The sequence below is a fragment of the Microtus oregoni genome, unplaced genomic scaffold (assembly GCF_018167655.1).
Source record: "Microtus oregoni isolate MIOR12 unplaced genomic scaffold, Mior012 000007F_ref0000211, whole genome shotgun sequence".
NCBI classification, from domain to species: Eukaryota; Metazoa; Chordata; class Mammalia; order Rodentia; family Cricetidae; genus Microtus; species Microtus oregoni.
In genome coordinates, this window is record NW_024543066.1 from 12,283,733 (window position 1) to 12,310,738 (window position 27,006).

Genomic DNA, 27,006 nt, shown 5'->3' on the forward strand with positions numbered 1-27,006 from the left:
GCTGCCAAAAAAGTCCCCATATCCCAGAGGAACCCCTGTGTCCACACCCCTTCTCCTTCTTTCTTCCCTGGGTAACATCCCCTCGCCTCCTAAAGCCGGACATTCCTATCCGCAGCCTTTACCCTGTATCACCCAGGCCAGGGACAGCTGGGCTGCTAGGGCCATCCGGGCCAGCCCTAGGCCTGCCACACAATGGCCTGCCACCCGGCCAGAGGAAATCATTGTATTGCTTGGGACCTCTGTTAGCTCCAAGCCACGGGCAGGAAAGGCAGGACTATGGCAAGGCCCAAGTGGCTATCAAGGGGCCCCTGCAGGAGGAAGGGCTGGGTCCAGGGAGGAAGGACGGAAGGCAAAGAGGAGGCCCTGGCCCTGAGGCACCTTGGCAGGAGGTTTAGGAAAGAGGGTGCCCTTTTTGACATACGAATGGCAGCCAGCAGCAGGAAATACAGTCGCAGATAACCCTGACTACTTGGGTTACTAGAGAGAAAATCCACACCCCTGGCCGGGGCTCCAAGGTGGGCCGTGAGGTGGGAACGCTGCCCTAGAGTTCACTACATTCTTTAAAGCGAGCCTCTGCAATAAGGACCCCAGTTTTCCCGGCAATACCTTCGGCCTCAGCCTGGGCATTTCCCTGTGTTCACATCAGGAAGGCAGTACTGCCCCAGGTCAGCAAGAGAGGAACCCAGCCCCTGGCCTTTCACCTTGACTTTTTTTTTTTAAGCAATTTATCAAATACACTGTCAGAGGCAACAGGATGTGCGGCCATTAAAGCCCCAGCTGTAGCTCACCTTACTGGTTGAGAGGCATTCTGCCACTCCCCAGATGCTGAACACACAGCTGGCCGAGCTCCTGGGACTCAGTGGTCAGACAGAACTCTGGTCCCTTCCCTTTCCCCTGATGCCAACATGTCTAGTGCATGGGCCCCAGTGCCCACCAGAAGTCATTTGGCCTGGAGGTCAGCAGGCAGGAAGGGGGTGACAAATGGTATGGGAGGAACCCACACATGCACAGGTCCTCTGGGTCGTGAGAAGGCCAGAGAAGACAGAGCGTAAATAAGAATATATTTCTGGAATGGAGCGAACTGGAACCACAAACTTGTGGGTTCAGGTTCACCTCTCAGGAGCCCAGTGTGCACAAGCTGAGGGCAAGAGCAGGTCCTGGGCAAGAAGGCTGTTTGGTTCAATGCAGGGAGTGGGGACAGGCCTGAGAGGCAATGGGAGCCACCAGTAGTCCCACCAGCCACACAGAAGCCTTTCAGAACCACCATTTCCTTCTGCATTAAGAAGGGACAGTAAAGACTCTCGGTGGGGTAGCTCAGTAGACACAGTGCATGTCACACAAGCATGAGAACCTGAGTTCTAATCCCCAGCATCCACAGAAAAGAGCCAGACATGACGGCATGTGGTCTGTGACCCTAGCTGTTGATGGGGGTAGGGTGGAGGTAGAGGTGGGCGGGGTTCAGAGACAGGCAGATCCACAGAGCTTACTGCTCAGTCCACCCAGCCTATTGGTGAGCTCCACATTCACTGAAGAGTCTGTCAGGAATAAAGTAGAGGCCCTAGAAGAGATGGCTCAGTAGTTGAGAGCGCTTGCTCTGTTTCCAGAGGACCCAGGTTGATTCCACCCACATGGCAGCTTACAGCTGCCAATAACTCCATTTCGGACAGATCCAGTACTCCCCTCCCCTGGCCTCCACAGGCACCGGGCACACATGTGGTGCTCATACATACATGCAGGCAAAAATCCATGCACATAAAATATTTAAATATATACTAAAAATACAGCGGTAGGGCTAGAAAGATAGTTCAGTAATTAAAATCCATCTTTTAATTTGTTGCTCTTGCAGAGGATCCAGGTTTGATTCCCAGCATTCATACGGCAGCTCATAACTATTTATAACTCTAGTTCCAAGGGATCCAACAGGCATACACATAATGAATATACATGCATTTAGGTAAAACATTCATAAAGTAAATAAATCTTTTCTAAAATGCATTGCAGAGGAATGGAGGAAGACACCCAATGGTGATTTCCTTCTTCCATATACATACATATAAACATATATTCATGCATCCTTTGTACACATGCACACAAAAAGACTTTCAGGTTTGATGTCAAATAAGCAAAAACACACATGAAAATCTTTGGGGAAGCATATTTTAACAAAAAAGATTAAGAAATGGCATCCATACTGCTACTTCCTCTTCCTGTGTCCAAGGCAGGCATTAGCAATCAATCTCAGCACTCTGATCAGCTGTATCATCACATCTTAATTCCTCCTACCAAATATTCCAGGAAGCCACACCAACAGATCAGAACCACGAAGCCCAGTGAAATGTTTATCCCTTGGCATCACGAGCTTAAAGCCGTAATGCCATTATGGAGATCCTAGCAGGCCCAGACAAAGCTAGGTCCCCAGAGTATAATTCTGGGGTCCTGATTCAGCCCAGTTACCCAAGGATTGTGTATCAGCTATCAGTTCCCCAGGCAGCCTCAAACTGTTGTTACTCCCTGCCCTCCCAGGACTCACATTCATTGTGGGCGAGGAAAGTGTCAGGGGAAAGGAGCAGCCATGCAGGGCATGGGCCACATGGTTCATGCTCTCTAGATCTGCGACTGGCATTCAGCTGGGCTGTTTGTTTTCAAGGGACTTATGCCTCCCACTATCCCACTTGGCACCCCAAGTTCCTCTTTTGCCTATTTTAGTTCCCCGAGGCTCCCACTATAGCTAGGTCAGCCTTGGGGTGCTGCTCCAGTTCACACTCAGGAAACCCTTTTCCAGGAGGTAGCCTACTACCAGGACCGAGATCATCAAAGATCACCAGCCCTCTGCAGCCCTCACCCTAGCTGCCTCCTCCAAGGCATTGCTGGGGGGAGCAGTCCCTGAAGGACCAGCCTCTGCCCAGGCTCTCAGCTACCTCATGCATGGAAAATAATGGTCAGACAGAAGCAGGGTAGCTCCAGGACTGCTCTTTGGAGAAGCCAGTTTGAGGCACACTATAGTACTCCAGCAGGGCCTGCTGGGTCTACAAGAGCCACCAGTGGCCTTTTGGCCTGTCAAGACGTCCTTGCCACATCAGAAACCTTTCCTACTGGTCCCTCCCATCCCAGTCCCAAAGAGAGCTTTACTAGAGACAGGCAAAGAACCCCCTGATTTCTGATACACCTCCTAAGGATGAATTAGTTCTTCAGAACATATGACTTCTCTTCCTAGACTCCTGCTAATACCAGGAGTCCAATATGGCTTGGAAGACTACAAGACTCCTCCTTCCTCCTGGAAGCTCAGTTTCCTACTCTGTCTCATCACCACCCGATCTCTCACCCCCAGGACAGGACCCCTCCATTCCCAACCCCCAGATCCCGCTCCTCCATGGCAGCAGCCAGGTGGTAGGACCCAAGTTCATGGATGTAGACAGAGGCTGGACCACACAAAAACTGCATCAAAAACAGGAAACCATGAAGCTGACGTGCCTGCGCTTGCAGGGTCCAGAAGAGAAGAGACTAGAGCCCTGCAGAAGGAAGCTGAAGCTGGGCAGGAAGTGAGTGGCTGTTCTGCTGGGGAGGTTGGGGGGGCTCCTCCCCTTTCCACAGAGCAGCAGCCAGACAGGGGCTCGACAGTCAAATTCTTAGAAGACATCTGGGTGGCAACGTCTGAAGCTTAGGGCTGGAGATAGGCCAGCCTCCCCCAGGGGACAGGCTATACTCATCTTATAGCTGATGTGGGGGGGGGGGGTTTCTTTGACAGAGGCCCCAAAACAGCTGGCACTTCCCCCACTCCAGCCTGGTGCCCCAAAAGCCAAAAGAACAACACGCTCTATCTATAGTAACTTCATAGAGTCTATGGCAACAGGTGGGGTGAAAGAGGGGACCCTGGGGACAAAAGGAGTCATGGTTTGGGTGTCCTGACTACCCCAACACTCCTGTGATGATACAGAGCCTTCAGAACTCCAAGCCCCAGACATAGCTGGCATCCCACAGGGGCCTATGCTCTTGGACCTTACCAGACAACCTATCCGAGTTCCCAACAGGCAGCTTACTGCTGTGATCCAGCCTGTAACTGTTCTCTGTACCCCTACCCATCTGTCCCCAGGCAAGGAGTGGGTTTCTTCCTGCCCGCAGGCCCTGAGTATGAGCTTTCCTACCCAGGCCCAGTTCACTCCTGCCAGGGGAGGCTGCAGGAAGAGGGGGGGATTGCAGCTTTTCCAGTAATGGGGCTACCGTCCCACTGGAGGCTGAAGGGCGACTTGCCCAGCGTCACCCCTCCTCACTCTCAGACATCAGCTGCGCAATTTCTACCTCAAAGGGAGAATCATGAAGGATTCTCCTTGTGTGCCCAGGTCACGCCAAACCCTGGAGATGGGAACCAAGAGCAACATCAGACCAGGGAGGGACACGCTCTTTTATGTGCCTGCAGGTCACCCTGAAGATCAGTGGTCAGGGCTGGAAGGATCTCCAGGCCCTAGATGCCCCCACCCCACGCCCTCCCTGCACCCCCCACTCCCAGGGCCTTAAAGCTGATGCCTACCATTCCCTCCTTGCTGTGTACAGCTGTTGCTACGTACTGTTTTTAATAGCATCTCTTTCATACTAAGAAGTGGCCCAGTATAGATAGGACATCATGGAGGTCACCTTTGTCATTGCCCCACACTGAGCAGTGGGACTGGTGGGTGATGAGGACAGGAAGGCCAGTATCCATTCACCTTTCCCGTCTGCCCTTACCACCCTTCGTGTACACTGTGGCTCCTGAACACAACATGTACTTCCTGTTTCAGAGCCTCTGGCCACTGAACTCTGCAGACTGCCATACAGACCATGAAAGCCCAGAGTCACTTAAACTGTTGACAGACCCTCAAATGGCTGGCAGGCTGTTGAGGAAGCTCCCCTCATGGGGCATAGGCAAGCCAAGCTCCAGATTCTCGGGGATAGTCAGGTCAACAGAGCATCCTCAGACAAAAGAGCAGGTCAACCACATATCTACAGCAGGGCAGGAGTCTCTCATGGCTTGTGTCCCTTGCCTGGGTGGCAAGGTGGTTACCTCATCCCATCTGGGCTGCTGGTTCCCACGAAGAAAAGCTGCTGCCAAGCCGGATATTCTGGGACTTCTTAAGTCATTTGGCATCTGTGCTGGCAATGTGAAGTCTCTAGGGAGCACTGGGCACCCCGAGATCTTGAGAACAGCAATGAGCAATCCAGCATCTTCTCCCCGCCCGGCCCCAACCCCGTGTAGCATCCAGAAGTGGTAGCGGGGAGGGTCCACACATCTTGTAAAGCAAAGTCTAGACTCAGATCAGGAGAGGGGAGGCTGGGGCCAATGCCTAAAGGTCTGTTTAAAAGGCCAGCCATAGATCAAATGCGCCTGCCCCTAATCCAGGTACCATTGTCCGTGGTCCCCAAGCTGGTTTAGATGACTTCAGAGTTAGGGGAATCAGGGACTGGATCTGTAAAAGAAAGGACAAAAAAGTGAATATGGGGGTGTGTGTATATCCTTGTTCAACTCTGCACCATGAAGACGCCCCAATGTTGGGGGGACCTGCAGAGCCTGCAGTTCTAATGTTTATTAGTCAGGGTACTGTAAAATCTGGTGACACTCACCTAGGGATGGAAAGAAGACATCCCCAGGGCCTGGAGGAGACAGAGGTGTGCTGGGGTCAGAGAGTAGATGCCGTCCTGATTCCGAAGGTTGCCGCTGGGCCACATAGGACAGTGGGGGTCTGGTCTTTGCCTCGGGCATCCCCTGGAAGGGTGGGGTGTTTTCAAAGCCAGGGTTTTCGATACCTTGGGTGTTGCTGCCAGAGAAGTAGAATTAGGGGTGGTCAGTGCCACTCAGAGACCTTCTGTCCTTCCTGCCTCCCCTTTCTTTTCTTCTCTTCCTAGCTGTGACGGGTGGCCTGTTAAAGCCTTTCAGCTCCAAGGTTCTAGTGGGATCACTGGTAGACCTTCCTTTGGCATATCTGAGATGCTGTCTCCTTCAAGCACATTGTAGGACAGGGACCAAGCTTCCGAAGGTGACTAACTTCTAAACCCATCCAAGCCAGCCCAAGGCCAAGCACAGATAACATTGTCCTGACTGTCCATCTCTGACCTCTCGCCCCCCAGAGGCAGCCATCGGCTTGTTCATGCCTGCGCAGCCTGAGAGCTTTCTTGTGGGATGCCTGGCACACCCAAGCCATCCCCTGGGCTCAGCCTGGGTTGTGGGCCTCCTATGCATTTGTAATGTCTGCCCCAGCCAACTACTTCCTCTCCTGTCCATCCTCAGCCAGGGTGGCCACTGAGACCCAAAGGTGCCCACTAAAGCACTTCCAAGCAGAATCGGGGCCTAGCAGAGCAGGTGGCACACAGAGCAGCCCACCAGGCCACATGTGCCAGATGCTGCTCTGAGCAGCTGTGTCGAGCTGAGTAGGGGCCCCACATCACACAGAAACACCCCTTCCCTGATGTCTGGGTCCCAGAAAATTTCTCAAAGTCACTGTGGGCCTTACCTGTCCATCGTCACCAACTCCTGGGCACCTACAGATAGACAGAAAAGCTGGTCACAGGAAGGAAGCCTTCTGTAGGCCCCACCCCCTGCACTGGGAGCATGCCCAGGAGCCGTACTTTTCCCTGAAGAGTCCGGAGTTCCATGTGTTTGTCTAGCAGGTGGACGCAAGGCACAGATGCCTTTGTGTACCAGTGAAATACGTCTGCCTTTTCCACATGTGGGATGATGTTTGGCCCCAGGCTTACACTTTTCCCTGCATCCTGACAATGTCACAACTTGAGAATCTAAGTTTCAACCAAAGGCCAAGTCCCCGCATGTGCTGACAGTTGCTTCCTATTGGGAGGTTTACCTCTCTGGTCTTAAGTCAAAGCTTGTTGGGTAGAGGGTTCAAGGTCAGCTCCTAAGATTAGAAAGTCTGTTCTTTCCTCAATCTCTCCATCACATTCCATCCTTTCTGTCATTTTCTCCCCCCACAAGCCACTGCCCCCTAAAACTGCCTGTCATCCAAATGCAAGGACACCAACTTCCCTCTTTCTTGCAGCTCCCCACAACCTCACAGATCCTTCTTATAGGAGGAGGTTTGCATGGGGAAATGGCCCGGGGGAGGGGCATCAGCAAGACAAGCACAGGGAAGTTGCACAAAGTTCCTGAAATCTAGGTCACTTCTGCTGACAGAGTGACTCTCTGTGTCAGGCTGTGTGGGCCAAGCCCGTCCTCACCACTTTGCTCTGGGGTAAAGATGGCGATCTCCACTTTAGAGCTGAGGGATGCCGAGCTGCCCGTTCGTTCTTTTCTCTCGTCCCCAGCATGCTTGTCTCCAGGTAACCCAGCCCCCAGCCCAGCACTCAGAAGCTTTCTGCCCAGAGTGTGCCATGCCCTAGGAGCTGACCTCCGCTGGCCTTCTGCAGCCCAAGTGCTGAGACTTGCTGGTTGCTTTTGGTTCCCAACACCCACAGCTGCTACTCTGGGGTCTGTATGGATCAGTGACTCCCCAGACACCACGGCCTGTCCTTCAGAGCTCTGCTTGCCTAGGCATTAACACTTCTGACATGTATTTCTGTTGCTAAGTCTGAAGTCACAGGACGGATTTGGGGACTTCCATTCGGAGGCAGAGAAGAGACTTGGAAGTATCTGCTTTAGAAGATAATTTTGGTTTCTTTGTTTTTTTCAAGACAGAGTCTCACTATGTAGTTCTGGCTGCCCTGAAACTCACTATGTAGACCAGGTTAACCTCAGACTTAGCGATCTGCCTGCCTCTGCCTCGCGAGGGCTGAGATTAAAGGGGCGTGCTAGGAGATAAATTCTTGTCCCCTTTCCTGTTACTGTACATGAGACATCCTTACTCTGGGACAGTAGCAGGCTACAGGACAAGGCTGTTCTCCACAGTCACTCAACATGGCATGAAGGGCAGCCCATTCCAGCCCATTGTCATCCCAGGACTAGTCTCTAAGTCCAGGTCACATGCTTTCCTGGGACAGATGGGAAGTTGGAAGCCAGTGTTTAGACTGAAGGTATATGGTATAAGTGAACTGGGACCTGTGTCTTCAGAACCCCACATGAATGATAACACACACAGATCACATGTGCACGCACGCACACAAACACACACACTTCAGTCTTCTTTCCTCCAGCCATCTCTGTTCCACTAGGTCCCATGAGCAGAGTGGGAACCCTGTAGATGCCCTACAAGAAAGGTCAGGCCCAAGAAAGGCTGCGTGAAGCCCCCAGTACACTTGTAGCTGCCAGCCTAGAAGGGTCTGCTTCCCAGTGCTTGGTCTCTTCTGACCACATGACCATCTGACCACGTGACCAGACACTGCCGTGGTCTGGGCAAAGGGAAGAGAAAACAGTAAACACCTGGGAATCCATCGGAACCTAGCCTAACCTGGTATCTCCCTGGCTGCCCCCCTCCGCCATTTCTCCCCCTCCAGAGCCCTGGGTTCCTTCTTCACTCTAATCTGTCATGTGCTCCATGCTGCCCCTTTAGGGATGCCCACAGGCAGGCTGCAGTAGGTTTATAACTGGAAGAAACCGCCTGAGAGGAAGGGAGAGGAGGCCACAGCCCACAGGGGCTCACTGGGGGCCTCCAGGAAAGAGGGTAAGGGGATGGCAGGCTGATTGAGAGGTGAAGGGGAGGACAGAGGAAATCTGGTGTGACCTGGTGACAATAGCCTTCCCTCAATTACCTTCTGCAGCTAGGCAGAGAAAGGAAGTGCAGGAACAGAGTCCCCCCTACCCACCGGGCTCCCACCCCTCAGAGAATGTAGGCTGAATGAGGCTCATAGGAAAGGCTGGGACAGACAAGGGGCCTTGTCACCCAGAAAAGGGATGAGACTACTGTTTGTGGCCATGAACTTGAAGCCTAGCTCCACGTTTATTTGCAGTGGGTTTCGTAAGGCAACTCAGGGAACCTCCCTGGCCCCGGGGAAGTCAGGGAACCCCCTCCCCCAGCCTCGATTTGTCCGTCTGTAAAATGAGGACAGCAATGTCCCCTATTTGGGGTGTTATGGCGAATAAGTGAAGTACAGATGTGACTTGGCATAGTGCCCGGCAGGGTGACCCCAGCAACTGGGGACCACCTCAGCTCTGCATTTCCAATGTCTTATGACATTCGGCTAGTTAACGTGCAGAGTCTGAGCTCTTGTCTGTGGAAGGAGAGGGACAACTGAAGCTCCAGCTAAAAGCTCCGCTAGTTCTCACATCCCAAAACTTGTTTCTGTCCCAGCAACTGCTGCTCATTACAAAACAAACCCTCCCACAGACACAAGCAGGTCTCTAAGGGATCTCTGAGCGGCAGCATCTTTATAAACCAGTTTGAGCTAGCCCTGCCATTCAGTGTGGTTAACTACTCATTCATATGCAGTGCCAAGCCACCCCTGCATGGGCACTGAAGCCGCTGGCAGACATCAGGCCCGGAAAGAAAGGCCCTTCTCTCTCAGCCACAGAGCCAGCTCCTTGCAGGGGTGCAAAAAAAAAAATGGGAAAGGCCTGTGCAGCCCTCATGTCCCATGCTTTCCCTGACCTTGCAGCCAGGAAACCCCATCGCCATCCCAGCCGAAGGTACTTACGGCGGTGAGAAGCCATCTGCCTCTGCTTATAGACCAGCAGCAGGATGAGTGGCAGGCAGAGGATCCCCACGATGCAGGCACCCGTGGCCAAGGCTGCAGCTGTGATACCTAGAAGGACAAGAGCAGCAGACATGAGGGTCCCCTTCCCACTTCAGAAGGGAAACTGAGTCACAGAACGACCCCCCACCCAGAGGTGGTCAGATTCTATTAGATAGGAGAAGGGAGCTGGGCAGGAATAGAATCTACATAGCATTTGTGGGAAGGTTCCCAAGCTCTGTGGGTACAGACTCTGGAGGTATGTATGTGGGCCCGGCTACCCCAAAGGCTTAGGACACCTTTGTAAAGCCACCCTGACTGCAGTTCCCTTTATTCCAAGGGGTACCCATTGCAGAGAAAGCTTAGTCTCCATCTGGAGCCAGGCTCTTCATAGGAAGATGATGAGGCACTGGAAGAAGTAGCTGTTGGGGCTGGAGAGATGGCTCAGAGGTTAAGAACACCGGCTTTTCTTCCAGAGGTCCTGAGTTCAATTCCCAGCAACCACATGATGGCTCATAACCATCTGTAATAAAGTCTGGTGCCCTCTTCTGGCATATATGTATGTATACATAATAAATAATTTTTTAAAAAAAGAAGTAGTTGTCCAAACCACACCCATGGTTTCAGAGCAGACAGGATGAGAGGCCCAGGCATCCGGGCCCCATATCCAGACCCTTAGTGACCTGAAGAAGCCAGGAAGGTTTAGGAACCTCCTTTCAGAGACAGCCCTGTGTCTCCCACCCCACTTGCTTTTAAAGATCAATGTTTTACTGCAATGAAGACAGAATACTCCAGCCTTACCAGGCATGATGGTGCAAGCCTTTTATTCCACTTTGCACTCAGGAGGCAAAGGCAGGTGGATCTCAGTGAGTTCAAGGCCAGCCTGGTCTACAGAGTGAGTTCTAGCACAGTCAGGACTACATAGAGAAACCCTGTCTCAAAAAATAAAAATAAACCCTAGTCCATCCTTTGAGGGGATCTTTGATCTTTCTAGAGTGAGAACCCTAGAAGCTTGGCCCTGCGATCACTCATGGACATGTGCACACACACCAGTTACAAGAGAATACAATTTGCCACAAGAATTAGAGAAATAGGGTAGGGGTGTAGCATTTGACTAGCATGCATAGCCCCTGACTTCCATTCCCAGCACTCGAGAAAGGGAGGGAAGACTAGAGAAATGTCCTTTAAAAAAAAAAAAATCTTTAAATAGTCAAAAACAAAGGGGCTAGAAAAATGTCTCAGTTGGTAAAGCGGTTGCTGTCACCTGAAAGCTGTTCTCCAGAACCCTTTTAAGAAGCCAGGTATGGTCACATGTAGCTGTCAACTGAGGTGGTGGTTGGGTGTGTAGAGATGGGAGAATCCGTGAGAATCTCTGGTCAGCCAGTTTGTCCTAACTATAAGCTACAGAGTCAGTGAAAGAATCTACCTCAAAAACTTAAGCAGCGAGCAATTAAGGAAGATACCCAACATCAACCTCTGGTTCTGTATATACACATAACATACATGCACACACAGAAATGTAAACACATTTAAAAAAAAAAAAGTCTCTTCCTTCCCCTCAACCTGGAGCTCCTCACAGCCCACAATCCTCCTCTATCTAGATCTGGTCTTATCTTATGGGAACACAGAAGAATGTTCTCCCGACCCCCAAACACAGTTTGGACATCTCTCTGTCTACACAGAGACCCACTTCATTCTTCCCAGGGCTCTATTATATACAACTTGCCCCAAATGGATGGAAACATCCCTATCTGGTGGGGACCTTGTTTATTTCCATTTTCAACAGTCCTCATACTGCAACAAAGAATCCTTGGGCTCAGATTTCTGCTCTCCTGGGCAGTACATCTGGACCTAAGCACTTAGCATCAAAGAGCTGAGCCACAGACCATCCTGTGCGTGTTTTCTCCTAGGCTGTTGCAAAATCGTCTCGGAAAGGGCCATGCCACTGCGTGAGCCCCATATCGTAGGGGATTGGTTTATTTCAGTCCATCTGCTGACTCCAGGAGTTTAGCTGGGAACAGACGAGCCCTTGGAACCACAACTAGAGTAAGGCCATTTCCTTCCCAATTTGAGCCTTTCTCTCTGCCAAAGCATGGCTAGGATCTCTTGTCATAGGATCAGGTTCACCTCCAGAAAGCTCTAGGAGCCAGATGTGTCTATTTGCTGCCTCTGCACTTTATTTGAGAACAAAGGCCATTTTTATCCCACTGTAAGGCTAAGCAATGTGGAAGCATAAATGGGCTCGCAGTGAGGTGTATGGAACCGAGGAGACCATTGGCAGGCACTTCAGAAGTACCCATTGGTATGGAAACAGTACCAATTGCTAGGCGAATTTCAAAGGACGTTCCAATCCACAGGAAAGGCGGCATCCCTGCCGGTTTTAATGCGGCTGCATCTGAACACGGAATATTGAAAGTGAAAACGGTCCATAATTCATGCCGTTCAGTGTGGCTAAACCCCATCCAAGGACCTTACTGTGGGCAACCTGAGAAGCTGGCTGCAGAAGCACTCTTCTCTCATCCCACAGTTACTAAGCAACTCATGGCACAGTTAGCCAGGTGCTCACAACCTGCCTTGGAGATTTGGCCGGGACCTCCCTGCCTGACCCTCTTGTCTGCAAGTGGCAATCCTGCCCTCTACAGTTCTTTGGTTTCACTTCCAGAGCCTGTTTCCTTATACGCTGGGCTTGTTGTCCAGGCTACTGTTGGGGCAGGCTCTAGAGGTATGTATGCGGACCCGGCTGCCCCCAGAGGGTTAGGACACCTTTGTAAAGCCACCCCAACTGCCTTTACTCCAAGGTGGCAGCCATTGCAGAGAAAACTTAGTCTCCATCTGGAGCCAGGCTCTTCCTGGGAAGAGGATGAGACACTGATGGAAATTGTTGCCAAAGCCACCCCCATGTCATGTACCAGGTCTTCTCAGAGCAGGCAGGATGGGAAGGCCCAGCTTGCTCAGTCTAAGTTCAGAGCCTGCCAGGTACCCTGTGGGTGTGTGCAAAGGAGGCTAAGGAAAGCGTCATCTGGCACATCCTGCTGTAACAGGATGGGAAGGGTACAGAGACAGGCTGCCCCGCCCTGTCCTGATCTCAGGGGAAATCCACGGCCCCTCGGCAATGCCTTGAAATGTCAGCCCACACCTTGGGCAGGCTCCTTCCCCTCCCCAACACTTCCTCTTACCTGAAACGCACTTGGACTTGGTCCTGGTTTAATCTAAGCTCTACTCTCCTCCAGGGTAGCATTTAGCTACTCAGACTGGAATTAGAAAAAGGGGAAAAACAAAGAGCTGGCCTGGAAGCATCATTAACAGGCCCAGCCAGTGCCGCGGTTGAGCGATTGTGTACGAGAGTTGAGGTTGGGGCCTTCCAGAGTTAATGAACGGCAGAGAATAGTGCTTAGCAGCTGGCCCCGGGGCCTGGTTAGCAATGGCATGGGTGGCCAGGCAAAGATTCTAGAAATGGGTTCAGAAACCCACCTGTGTGTACCATCAGTTCCCATCCCTTAGCACAGGGACGGACGAGTTGTCTTGGGATGTTAGGCCTCCTGTGCATCAAGAGGAAATCGGTACCCACACCTCCATGGTGATGGAGCTACCCTTGCAGACTGGTGGCTGAATACTCAGTGCAGTCTTCACCCCCTCCCTACTGTTTTGTTCTCCAGCTCCCTGGAGCTGAGACACACGCAGTCATCCCATGCCCTAGGTAACATGTGCTTAGATAACGTAACATGTCGTAGGCATTCCCGTTCCTCAATAGAGAAATGATGCCGAAAGCGGTAGTGCTCCCCAGACTCTCCACACACACTCCCAATGTCCACCCAGGAACCAACTCGGGTTTAGTGGCCAGTGTGGAGACTGCATGAACCAGGAATGTGGAAGGGGACATCAGAGGTCACCAGTCATCCCCTGCCCTCAACAACCGCAGTGGGATGGAGCATGTTCTTTTGGCCCCCAACAAGACACTTCACTGGACAATAGCTCAAGGAAGCTGGAGCCAGAAAGTGATGTCACAGCTCTAAGAATTGGCAAGGGTTTAAGACATCAAAACCCAAGGGCGGAGATGCAAGGAAAACAAACCACCTTGCGAACTACCTTGGGGGTCAAGTTTATACTTCCACCTCCCCCTTGCGTTTTTCTTCTAGAGTCTCAGGACTAGGAAAGTCCCCAACCTCCTTGGCCTGTCCACCTCACACTTCTCTAGTGCTCTCCCCTATACCATCTTGTGTCTCTGTCCCCAAGATTGAAAACATAACGGCTTCTTTTCACAAAGTCCCATTGAAGTTGGGTGTAGTGGTTCACACCTGAAATCCCAGAACTTCATAGGCAAAGGCAGGAGGATTGCTGCAAATCTGAGGCCAGCCTGTTCTACATAGCAAGTTCCAGGTCAGCCATGACCTGCCTGAACCTCCTTCCCACCCACCCCCCACTAACGACATGCCAGGCAGTAGCAGAAGTAGCAGTTTGCAAAGACAGATTCTTGAGGAAGAAGCAGGGCCGGGGTGATTGCTCAGAGTGAAGGAGCCATGGGGAAGTGACCATCGCCCATGCCCCACCGCTCTGTCCCTCAAATGCATTCATGTGGGCACACAGTGTGAACTGTTTGGTGGGAAGGAAGAGGATGCTCAGAGGGGAAGTGAGGACAGCACCGTTGCTTGGTGCTGAAGACACACTGGAGCTCAGCAGTGTATGGCAGAAAGACGTGAACTAAAGGCCTCCCTGCCACACTGGTGTGGCTGGCTCTCACTCAGTTTTGTACATGGTGGGGTTGTTGGTTGGTTGGTTTGAAAATACGTGTAATTTGACTAGAAAGTTGCTTTGGTCTTTGAGGCTTCACACAAGGCTGTTGTTCGGCTGGCTCAAACGCTCATGCATGAGGTCAGGGTCAGGGTTTTCCCTTCTGCCCCTCCAGAGCCTAAGCAAGAGCTAGCTCACACTAGATGCCTGATGAACCTATAAATCACAGCCCTCTTTCTGTGGAAGTGGAGGGCACCCTAAGGCATGTCCCCTTGTCTACTGTATATGCCACAGGGCATTCGCCAACCAGCCTCCCTGAGGGCAGAGCCCTCCAGCTCTGTCTGGGCCAGCACCGGGGCTGCCCTGCACTCTGCATGCCCAGTCCCCTTCCACGTGCACAGGAGAGATGGACAGGCTACAGTCACGGGCCTGCTGTGCCACTGGGCAGTGTGAGCATGTGTCACCTCTGCCAAGTGGGAATGGCGATCCGTGTTTCACAGAGCAAGCAGTAGCAGGGGCCTGGGCTTCTGGGGCCACAGTCAAGAAGGAGAAGGAGAATAGAAGCAGCAGCAGAGAGAATGGAGTCTGCGGGCATATGGTCCTGAGGTGAGAGTCCAGAACTGGGTCCGGGCCCACAGTCAATACAGAAAGAACAGAGTGCCCAGAAGAGATGGGGGTGGCCATCCTTACTGTCACTCTCCTGCTCGTTAGACGGGTATGCGGTGCATGTCGATGGTGAGTCTTTGCCTGTGGGAACAAAGAGAAGGCTGTTAGGCAAGTGTGAGGCTCATGGGGTCATGGATGTTGGTCCAGGCTAGCGACTCCTCTCTTGTCATAGGAATCCATGCTAATGCCTGCCTGTCATTGCTGGCCCCTGGAGTCTATACACCTATGCATGTGTGAACACATGCAAGTGTGAGCATATGGGCATGCATGCGCACACACACATTTTCTTACCCTGGATGTTCTCATGCCACCTTCTAAGGCAAATGGGTACCTACTGGTACATCTCGATTCAGTCAGGTCTTGCATTCTCAACTGGGCAGACAGGCAGATATATACACACCTCACAGCCATTTAGCCATGATCAACTCAAACTAAGTACAAGGTCAGCTGCCCTATGGCCTGCATTTTCTCAGGAGAAGAAATGCTACCAGTTTAGGTATGTACACCCTCTCACATGAAAAGGTCACTCTGCCGCAAATACAGGCACACACAAGTGTCCGCACCCACTCCTTACACAGCCAACATACCCTTGAGGGCCACATCACTCATAGTCTCATACATAGTCACGTGGCAGAGATGCAGACACCTCCTCCCCACACCCCCAGCCATAGGTGTTTGGACAGAACGCTCACCTGTCTGTACCTGCAGCTCCATGTACCCGTAGGACCGTTGGTCTAGGTGGTGGTGCTTGATTTCTAACACCTGACAACAGTAGACACCACTGTCCTGCAGGGTCACATGGCGTATGGTGATTGAGAAGTTACCATGGTGGTCGAAAGCTAACTCGAGTCCATGGGCCTGGGCCTGGTCATGGCTGGCATTGGCCATCTGGTGGCTTCCATGGTGTGGACGAAAGTGCTGGGCCGTGAAGTTGCGTATGGGCCGATGTTCTTTGCATACTTGAACCTCACTTCGCGAGCTGAGGTACCATGCCTTGTAGAAGGTCGCGTCGTGCCCTTTGGGCACAGAGCCCAGGATCCTGCAGGTGAGGGTGACGTTCTGCCCTTCAGGACACACGTACAGAGAATACGGGGTGGCGACCTTGAAGGCCGCCACCGGACCTGCTCAGAGAAAGGAAAGCCTCTGTCACCTGCCTGAGGGTGAGGAGAAAGCTTGACTTCAGTCACTCCCCAGCTGTAGACCCTGAGCAAGTCAAGTGACCTCCTGAGCCTTGGCCCCTTGCTTAATACACGCTCAATTCCAACCTGCATGGGAGGAAGGGGAGAGGGTGGGGGCAGAGGAGGGACTTGAGCCAAACAACAAACTAGCCAGCCAAGATAGGGCCTTCTCCCAAGTAGAACATGAACTTTGGTTCCAGCCCCATTGCGGGCAATGGCTCCACCTTGGACATCCCTCCCCTGTATAGGAAGGAGGTCCAAAGGAGAATGAAAGATCTTAGTCTTTGGCCATGCTCCTGGAGAGTACCAACATCTTCTGCTCACCCCCACTCCTCAGCCAGGCCACACCTTCTTCCAATTCCTCCTCACTGGGCACTAACCAATACCTGCATGGACAGGGCCAGTGCCAGGTGCCCTACCTCTACTTGGGAGCCAGTGACCCAAGACAAACCTGCGCTCATGACCCTGTGGGCAGAGGCCAGCCAGTGTCTGGGTTTCAGAGACTTGGGAGGGAAAAAAATGCCCTTCCAGGGATGGGTGTGGCCTTTCTGAAAAAGGGTTGGGTCTTTGGACTTTGAATGAGACTTCACAAGCTAGCGCTTCTACCTAGGCACAATAGTAGGAAAGCAGGGACACTCAGAGCATCTGAGGGACAGGGATGCATGACATGTCCTCATCCACACACCTCATCCATCTTCCCTAAGCACATAAAAAATCCTCTTGCCCCCATCTCAACCCCCAGTTCCTCTGTTGCTCAACTTGATGGAGCATGAAGGCATGTTCTTTGTTGTTGTCTTGTTTTGTTGTTTTTTAGGCGGGGGGGGGGGGGGGGCTAATGTATCCTGGGTTGGCCCCAGACATACTAGGAATCTGAAGATGACCCTGAGCTAATCTTCCTGTCTCTACCTCTCAGATGGTAAGATTTTGGACATGTGCCACCAGCTCAGCACAGGGTCTCACACCCAGGGCTTCATGCACCAAGCCACATCCCCAGCCTGGACCCAGTTTTTTGAGACCAGAATCAGAGCCAGAGCCCCTGCTCTGCTCCCTAACTGTGTGAGCCTGTTCCCCCACCACCACCCCCATGAAGAGAATGGCATTCACTACAGCACAGGCTGGGAGAAGAAAGGTGGGATGCAGAGGGCTCTAACGTGAGAGGGGCTCTGGTCAGCACACCTTAGCATTGCTTTGCTTTTCATTCATGTTGCAGGGACTGCAGGCGATCTGGCGGTCAGGGAAGAGGGTTTAGAATACAGAGAGCGTATGAATGGAGGGCCAGAGTCCTCGCTCAGTCAGAAAAATGTTCGCCTCCAAAACATGAGGCCCTGGGTTTGGATCCCTAGAACCCTAGAATCTACGTGTGTTAGAACGGGCCTGTAATTCCAGTGACGGCGAGATGGGAGGTAGAAAGAGGCGGATGCCGAGAACTTGCTAGCCAGCCAGCCTAGACTTGGTGATGTTCCAGAGCAATGAGAAACCCTGTCTGAAAAGGTAGGAGGGACACCTGCTACCAAGCTTAATGACCGGAGTTCAAGCCACATGATGGAAGGAGAGAATCGAGTCCAGTTCCTGCAAGTAGTCCTTTGCCTCCACACACATGCCATGAAGTGCACATACACACACAAAATAAGTACATAAATGTTTTACAAGGTGCATAGTGACACCTGAGGGTGTCCTCTAACCTCCATACACTTGCACGCACATGCACGCATACAGATTCTCTCTCTCTCTCTGCCCCATCCAGAGGTGCCACCTGGACCTCCTCCTCGGAGGCTCCCTCTCAGAGCCCAGGACTGTTGGTACCAAGCTGGGATCCCCTAAAGTTCTCACAGCCCGGCCCAGTGCAAAAGGCGGCAACCTGGTGTGACTTTTGGAGCTGAACCAGGACACCGTGGAGTCCAATGACACTGAGTCATTAGGCTGAGTGTCAGGCTTACTGGAAGACAAAAATAAAAACATCAAGAGAAGGGGTGGGTGTTAAGGCCTGGACAGGAATCATTCGCACGAGTGTCCTAAAAGTGTTCTCTCTGTGATTCAAGGAACACTTCCGAGGACAGGGGCCAAAATCCAACAGAATGGAGAAGCTGGCTTCAAACCCTTCACCACAAAAGTCTGAACGACGAGTAACAGCTGATAATCTAGTACTACAGGGCTTGTGTATGTCCATGAAAATATAAGGGGGACAATGATCGCATGGCTCCAAAGAATGCCCGTAGGGGAGGAGCGTTAGGCCCACGAGGTAAGGAAGACAGACAGACATTCCAGAGCCATCCCCCAGCTCTGTTCAGACACAAAAGAGATTTCTGGAATGCTGTTGCTGAGGTGAGTGCAGATCTCAAACCTTCTTTGGGGAGATACCATCTCCTTTTCAGGCAGTGACAGGCCCAGGAAGGGAAAGTGGTTTGGCTGAAGTTGCAGAGATTCTGGAGACCTCGTGTAAAACAGGCTTCCCAGAACACGGAGAAGCAGTGACTACGCCCAGGAGTCTGTGTTGCATGTGACGGCCCAGGAGAGTAGGGTTGGATTCTTCCCCGCTCACTAGTGAGGAGACCAACTCCAGAGACAGGGTCTTGCTTGCTCGTCATCCCTCAGCAAGGGACCGCTGGAGACTGACTTCAACCCAAGCGTGTGTACCGTCGCAAAGCCAGGAACTCCCCTCTAGCCTATGGACCTTGCATCTAATTCTTAAAGCAGGGCTCTGTTGTTGTTATTGTTGTTTGGAATTGCTAACATTTAAAAAGGCATGGATTTGTGGCTCTGGAGAGTTTGCTCAGTGATGAACAGCACTGGTTGCTCTTCCAGAGGACCTGGGTTGAATTCCCAACACTCACGTGGTAGCTCACAAATGTTTCTAACTCCAGTCCCCGGGCATCTGATGCCCTCTTCTGGCCTCCTCTGACATGAGGCATGTACATAGTAAACATATATATGCAGACAAAACTTCCATACCCATTAAATAATTTTAAGTGGGGACTTAATAGGAAAATTTTAACTCCCAGTTTCTCTTTGAAACAGCGAACAGCTAGCTAGGTCTCTGGTTTTATCTACACCCACCCAGAGGTTCCCTCACAGGCCTGTATAGACTGCATATGGCCGCTAAACCCTGGCTCTGCCAGATACAGGAGGGGGATACCTAAGGAAAGGGTTTTCCCCAGACATCCACAGCGGGAGCCAGACCTCTGCCCTACCCCTGCAGCCGTACAGCAGCAACCCCAGCCTTCTTTCTCCTCTGCTCACTACCTCCAGGTTGGGAGCCACCACCATCCTGGCAGCCAAATTCAGTTCCCTCAGCATTTGCCTAGCTCACAGCCCCTGGGGGCTATCAGGAAGGCGGGCAGGCAGAGCAGAGACCAGAGCTGCAGGCCTGTGATGGCTGAGGGACACAGGACAAATGGCAAGACACTTAGAGGCCAAAGGCGTGGATGAGGTGGGACTCACGTGTGGCATGAGTGACCCCTGAATTGCGGGGAGACGTGGCGGCAGAGGGAGGGATGCCAAGCTGAGAGACATCAGAGCCCAGGCAGTGGTACTTCCTGCTCAGGTCTGCACCAGAGCAGGGGGAAAGGATCCAGTCCCATTTTATTTTCAAGGGGCCATGGAGAAAGCAGGGATCAGAGAGAGTAGGATTGGGGAGGGCTGGGCTCCACCCCACCCATCCACACTGACTTCTCATTCCCAAGGTCACCAAAACCTCTTCCTGAGTTAGAGTGATGGAGAAGCTGTCCTTGGATGGGGGTTGGCTTGGAGGGTGTTTGGACTTTAGGCTTGAGGGTCAGGTAAGAGAGGGGCAGAAAAGATAGGGTTTGTCCTGAACAGGGGGGTCAGAAACACCCCTCGTGTCTGAAGCTCAGAGCTGGTCCCTGGGGAAACACTCTGGCACACAGAAAACAGCACACGGGCATGCAGAAGGGCCTGGGCACATACCTGCGTACACAAACCCTCTTGGGCCTCATGCAGCCCGGCTGGAATTATAATTACTTGTCGGGAGGATGTTGCTCAATGTCCGCTACAGATCCCTTAGGCCACCTGGGTTATTGTCAGAGACCAGGAAAGTGGGTGGGGAGGAAAGCTCCTGACTCTAGGGTAGCCAAGTTCACGTGGGACAGGAAAGTGTGCCAAGCCCTGGCCTGAGCGTGTACCAGTAAAGAACACGGCCCTTGGGGACAGGTCCCCTGAGCCCTCACCTTGTCCTATTTGCCACTGAGTAAGACCACCCTATACATGCAGGAGAGATTCTGTGAGCTAGAAGAATTCCAGATCTGGGGACTGCTATCACTCTGTCCTAGACAGCAAGATTCCTGAGCCCTGGGACCTCCTGGGCCCCGGGGCCTCCCAGGCTAGGCCTTTGCTATGTGGACTTATGCAGCTGCCCTTGAGAGAGTCCCATGTCTGAAGCCCTCCAGCTCTGCTCTCAGGTCTACTTCTTTGTACTTTTATTGTTTTTAATAGCGTGTGCAGAATAGCACGATAGGTGTGTGTGTGTGTGTGTGTGCGCGCGCGCGCGCGCATATGCGCACATGAATGCAGGTACCCACAGAGGCCAGAGCTGGAGCTGGGATTGTAGACAATTGTCAGCTGTCTGGTGTGGAGAATGCTGGGAACTAAACCCAAGCCCCCTGGAAAAGCAACAAGTACTCTTAACCCCAAACCATCTCTATAGGCCCCTCAGGGCCACTCTTTTTTTGTTTTCGTTTTGTTTTTTTTCGAGACAGGGTTTCTCTGTAACTTTGGAGCCTGTCCTGGAACTAGCTCTTGTAAACCAGGCTGGCCTCGAACTCACAGAGATCTGTCTGCCTCTCTCTGCCTCCCGAGTGCTGGGATTAAAGGCATGCGCCACCACCACCTGGCAAGGTCCACTTCTTATATGTTAGGCACTTAATTCTAATGTGGGTATAATCCCCTATTCTATGTATTTCAGTTTTTAAAGAATTATTGCTATTATTTGTACTTTTGTCTGGTTTCTTGTTCGACTGGGTCTTAGGGGTTAGTTGGTTGGTTTTTGTTTTTTTTTGAGACAGCTTTTGCCTATGCAACTCCTAGTCTGAAACTCCCTGTAGCCCAGGCTGGCCTTGAACTTGTGATCCTCTTGCAGCAGCATCTTGAGCAGCTCAACCTCCTTTTCAAGATAAAACTGCCTGGAGAAATAGAGTGAGTTGCTTGAGGCTCCTGTGACTGAGCTGAGACCCTGTCACACCTTCAGCAGGCAGACAGGAAGTGCACTCCTTCCAACCACCCTCCCAGGGTGGGTGGAGCCCACATTTCATCTTTCAACTGACCCCAAGCTGACCCCTACCTAGACTCAGAACAACTGTTTCTTCTGCTCTTTGGACCCAAACCAGAACATTCTTTCATTCCACAAATAATATTTAGCAAGATCTTAACATGAGTCAGGATCAAAGCAGAGGCTGTGGAGCTCAGGGCTCCCCGAGGGAACAGCCCTTGCTGCTTTTCCTAGCTGTGGCTTCCAGCTACAGACGACAGAGCCCAGACTCTGCTGGAAAGTTTCAAAAGAACTCTTACTTGGCATCCTCTTCCTCCGGTCTTGTTTTTGAGGCCATCACCTCTTGCCACACATTAGGCTCTGTGGGCGTACAGGGGATGGGTGTGTGTGGGTGTGGACAAGCTTTCATATTGTAAATTTTTCTTGACAGGAGCTAGCTTTACCCACAGTCACCAAGGCAACCCCCTAGAAGTTTTGGAGGTGGGTCCTAAGTTTTGGAGGTTGATTGGCCAGGTCGGGAAAGCCCTACTCAGACAGCTGAGGTCTGTCCAGCTGTTAGCTTGCCAAGTAAACAATTATTTGACTGTCTACAGTTGCTAGTCTTAAACTGAGGAGAGAGATGGGAACTCTGACCTCCCGTGCATGGGAACAGGTCCCAGCTCAGAGGCCCCATTTCCCAGATGGTCTCCAGGTGCCTAAAGGGAAAGGCTGGGCTATATCATTAGCAAGACTTACAGTACAGAGGGAAACAGAGGCAGGGTCCAATGAAAACCCAGAGGAAGTGTCCCAGGGTGAAGGCTGCAGGCTGAAGCCAGCAAGTCTGTGCAGAGGGTTGTCTAGCTAGGGAGCACAAAGGGTATCTCAGACGTGTTTATTGATCCCTGCCCCAGCAGGAAGTGTCCTTTCACGTGGACCAAGGAGGCTGGGAAGGGGAAGCAGGGCTCTATGGGAGGAAACCACACTTCCAGCACCTTGGGAAAACGGCCTGCATCCAGGGATAGAGGCCCTAGTCACTGTGCCTCCTGGGGAGGGTCTGGGCAGTGGGCCAGGGCCCTGGCTTGGGAAGACTCCTCTGAAGGATTCCAACCCAGACTCAAGGCCTCTCTGAGGAGGACTCAACCTCATGGCCACTACAACCAGGGAGACTTCCTAAGATCTGATTCCATCCATGCAAGGGGCTCCCTTGGTAGGATTATTCTAAGCACTCAGACATGGACTTGTTTTTTAATTAATTTCCAAGCCTGTGAAATAGGAGCTTGGGTTAGGAAGCCAAAACACAAAAGAAACCTGTCTACAGTCTCACAGAGAATATGTTGTGGACAGAATTCTAACCCCAGCCTCTGGGAGCAGATGTTGTCTCTAGAAACCAGAGGCAACCCGAGATTGGCTCCACCTCCTTCCCACAGACAGACAGCTGACCTAGCCAATGAGGTCTTAGTTTGCCTGGCAGCATTAATAACTCAAGTAGTTTTACTTTTGATTTTACATTAAAGAACACGGAATCATAAAGAGAGACATTTGGTCCCCGTTCAGTGTTCTCTTAGCCCCAATTCTACTGAAGAGAAAGTCAGAGCTGATACCACTATATCATCAAAATGTTCTTTTTTAAAATTTTTTACTTAATTTATTTCTACAAAGAAACAGCAACAGGCTTTACATGCTGAGTCTGGTTCAGCTTAAGTTTCCAACTAATATTTAATTCCCTTATTTGGCTTGCCAATGGGGTTCTTTTATATGTTCTATTTGTGGCCGATGATACCCGCTTTCCACTTGTGACACTGACTTAAAATTTCCTTTAAATTTTTTACTTTAAAGAAAAGTGTAGATTTAAAGGAAAACAAGTAGGTAAATGTTCGTCAGATATTACGTACAGGTGATGAGCAAACGGACCCAGAATGCACCAAGGGGAATTACCCTCCCCGGAGAACAGCAGCCATCTGCAACTATATGTCACCCAGCCTGTACATCGCTCGGTTGGGGGAGGTGTATGCTTGGGGCCCCATGCTGAGGGAGTAGCTCAGGCAGGACTGGGGTCTCCTTGGAAGCTGAGACCCTAGATAGAAAGGCCAGTGGGAGGGCTTGGTTTGTAGCCGAACACAGCAAGTTCATGACTCTGGAGGTGGTCAACAGAGAATGAGCTGAATATGCAAACGGAATGTGAGAGAAAGCCCACAGATAAGCCCGCACTAGGCCAGGCTGGCTGTTGTGGCCTCATCTCTAGAGGACATAGGAAGAAAACCACAGACACCCCATGGCCCTTCAGACTCTTTTGTTGGTGGTGGTGGTGGTGGTTTTTTGAGACAGGGTTTCTCTGTAGCTTTGGAGCCTGTCATGGAACTCACTCTGTAGACCAGGCTGGCCTCAAACTCACAAAGATCTGCCTGCCTCTGCCTCCCGGGTGCTGGGATTAAAGGTGCCTGGCCATTTCAGACTCTTGGTCCAGATGGGTAGCTAGAACCAACCTGGGCATCCTTCAGGCATTAGGAGTCTAGGAAATGCATTCCCAGTAATATTTTCCCATGGCCTCCTATGTCCTGGATGCTCGTTGGGGCTCTGTAGGCAGTAAAAACTCAGAAAGCCACTGGTATGGAGTCCCCAGAAACCAGGAAAGGACCCACTACCGACATCACAAAGACCAGGCGTCATGGGAAGTTCCACCCATCAGCTCCTCCACACAGCTGTGTCTAAGGGAGGATGGACCATTGCCCTGTAGTATATATGAAGACTTGATCAAAGATACTAAGAAGCTTGCCCAGCTCACATAAGGCCAGTTAAGATTTGAACACAGGTCTAACTACAAAACAGTTAAGCTAGAGCTGGAGGAAGTTCTGTCGTGCAGCTATACACCAAACCCCTTGCTTAAACATTAGGAAGGCCATGGTCCAGTCAGTCCTTCAAAAGGGATCCATCGGTGTCAAAGCCAAGGCCAGACTGGTCCTGGGCAATAGTTGCCTTTGAACCTAGGACCTCAATCCAAGACTCAGCCAGTACCAACAGGCCACATGGGCCCTGAGGACCCTCTGTTTCTCCTGCTTGGGCCTAAGATCCTGTATACTGTAGTTTCCATCTGGTACCCCTTTCCTAGATCCACAGCAGGGAAGCGCTGCCTTGCAGCCAGCCTAGCTCAGTACTCTTAGGAGTTTCTGGCCCCTGGGCATCCCATGGCATGGCCATCTCTAGTCTCAGGCTGCTGAGCAGGGCTTATATGATTTCCTAAGAGCTGACCACTACCGGGTCAGAGGCTTGCAGCACTGAGTTTACTCAATCGGGCTTTGCAGTCTTGTTTACCATGAAAGGGAAGACAGCTGCCAGTCTCTCACACCAGTGCCTGTGTGAAAGGGGCTCCTGGGTCAGACTGGGGACAGGCAAGGTAGTAACTTCCTCAAACCTTAGGAACGCTGTGCAGAAGAGATCCTGTACCACCTGGGGTCTGCTGGCTCCTGGCTCCCAAGGCAACCCACCCCCCACTCCCTCCACCCCCATCTCAGCCCATGACAGGCTAGGAAAGGAGTGTATTTTCTGTGTTCCAAGTGCCTCCTAAGCTCTGACCTCTTGAAGTTCCCCGCAGACTCCCATTTCACCCTGCCCCAAATGCTGTTCTGCCCAAGGGAACCCAGCACGTCAGCTGACTGGTGAGCGTCCTCAGCCCCCACACCTCCTGACCACCATGTCTGCTATAGGAAAGAAAAGCATGCATGATTGTGTTTATAACTGAGGTTATAGCCAGCGCTGAGGTCAGAGCAGCTTCAGGCTGAAAGACTCCTTCGTCCCTTTCCTGAAAGCCACCCAGAGCCCTAATGGCCTCCCTGAGCTGAACCATGGGGAGGTGGCCCTCAGCTCACCAAGTAGATTGAGTAGCCAAAAGCCATGGCTGTGCAGTCTTCTGGGTTTGGAGGCACAATAGGGTGCGGATTCCCAGCTCCCCTCAGGGCCTCTTTGCTGTTGAATGTTCTGCAAGTTGTGCCCCTCTACTCGGAATCTCTGGGACTTAGTTCCCCAAATTGGGGCTGATGAACAGAGGATAGGGAAGGGACAAGAAAGGGGGCCTTGGGGAGTCACTTGAGGGGAAGATGGTAGCTTGTGGTATATACAGTACTGGTCTTCCTGCCAGCCGCTGTCCCCCGTTCCTGAAAGCCATATCGTTCAAGGCACCTTGACCTTGGTGCTGGGCCTGTAGCATTCCCCCACACACACCTGAACCACCCCATCCCTGCCTCAGTCTCTCCCTTTGAGTGTCAGGGATCATCCAGGCCAGCTGGGCTCACATTATTCTGTCTGTAGGATGTGGGTGCCTTCTTCCTTATCAGAGGTCCAGGCCTGCCTCCCAGTGCTGATAAGAAGTTCTCTGCCTCTCCTCCCTTTCCTTACGTCAACTTTCTTTTTTCTTTTCTGATCGGTCCATTGGCTCCCTCTGGTGAGCCCACCACCTCCACCCAGACACGACTGACACTGTCCCTGCCTGGACCCTTTCTCCAGCTTGCAGAAGCTACTTGTGTCCTGGGTTTTCTGAGCAGGGAAGGATGGGGCAGGCAGTCTCCAAAGGACACCATTGGCTACCACCTGGCCACCTATCAGAATACCCCCTTGTTCTTTAAGCTCTTCTGCTGCGGGCAAGTAAGGACCAGGCTCTGGGGAACTGCTGTGTCCTGGGACAAGATAAAAACTGTGACTCTGGATTTTGGAAGTGACACCTCCCTGTGTGTGGTTCTTCAGGGAGTGTCCCCTGTCTTCCCCAGTACTCCATACTGGCTGCTCAGTATGGCCACCACAAGACTCACTGATCGCCCAAATGGGTCATCAGATTTCAATATAGAGCAAGAGACAAAACTGCCCAGATCTGGGAGTGCCCATCAAAACTCATCCAAGAGTGTCAAAGGGAAGAGGTATTGGGTTACAGCACCACACCCCCCAAGCCCTCTGAGACTCTGGAGCAAGAAGCCAGGGAGATTCCCCAGGTGTCAAAAGCCAGTCAACAACCACTAAAGGAGCAGGTGACTCTCTCCATGTCCCTTTCCTGCATTGTAGAAGCTCTTCATGACCCCTGCTCCGGGCTCTCTGGGCAGGGAAGTGTCGCAGGGAGTCCCCTAGAGACACCTTTGCCTGCAGTTTTGGCAGCTGTTAGTACCGACAGATGTGCTCGGCCACCACTACACCCTGCTGGGCTGTCCCAGCAGCCCTAGAGCAGCAGTAGGGTGGGGATCACCGCAGGCTGAGGGGATTCAGGGCACTCCCATCCTGCCTGGGTCCCTCCACCCTACCCGGCTGTACTCCCAGGCGCTCTTCCCCTGCGCCCCGCCGCCGCCTGCAGACTTTACCTCTGGATGCAGTCAGGAAAAGAGCGAGGAGCAGGGTCCCACAGCGCAAACCGCAGGCCTCTGGGACCGTGGGGACACCCATGTCGCCGTCGAGCCGAGCAAGAGCAGACACAGACTGCCGGGGTGCCCGTGGAGCAAGCAGGGCTCCGGGAGTGCAGGGATCCTGCTGTACACACCGCCTGTCTGTCGGAGTGAGTGTGTGCGTAACCCAGGCCAGCTCCCCGCCCAGCAGCGCCCCCGCTGGGCGGCGGGCGGTACTGTGTCTCCAAGTAGATAGACGTGGCAAGTGTCCAACCAGCCACTTCCCTCTGTAAAG

The 27,006-nt window shown here is 52.1% G+C and overlaps 2 protein-coding genes across 5 annotated transcripts in view; one reads left to right on the forward strand and one right to left on the reverse strand.

Annotated features, from left to right (window-relative positions):
- Window positions 1–27,006, forward strand: part of Cdh23 (cadherin related 23) — a 326,387-nt gene that overhangs the window by 259,956 nt on the left and 39,425 nt on the right. The window lies entirely within an intron of this gene.
- Window positions 4,510–26,864, reverse strand: Vsir (V-set immunoregulatory receptor). The gene is made up of 7 exons (XM_041655417.1): window positions 26,691–26,864; window positions 15,669–16,097; window positions 15,001–15,057; window positions 9,547–9,654; window positions 6,480–6,507; window positions 5,593–5,786; window positions 4,510–5,438 (listed from the first exon to the last, which is right to left on the reverse strand). The coding sequence occupies exons 1-7, from the start codon at window positions 26,770–26,772 to the stop codon at window positions 5,401–5,403; spliced, it is 936 nt and encodes a 311-aa protein (XP_041511351.1). The 5' UTR covers window positions 26,773–26,864; the 3' UTR covers window positions 4,510–5,400.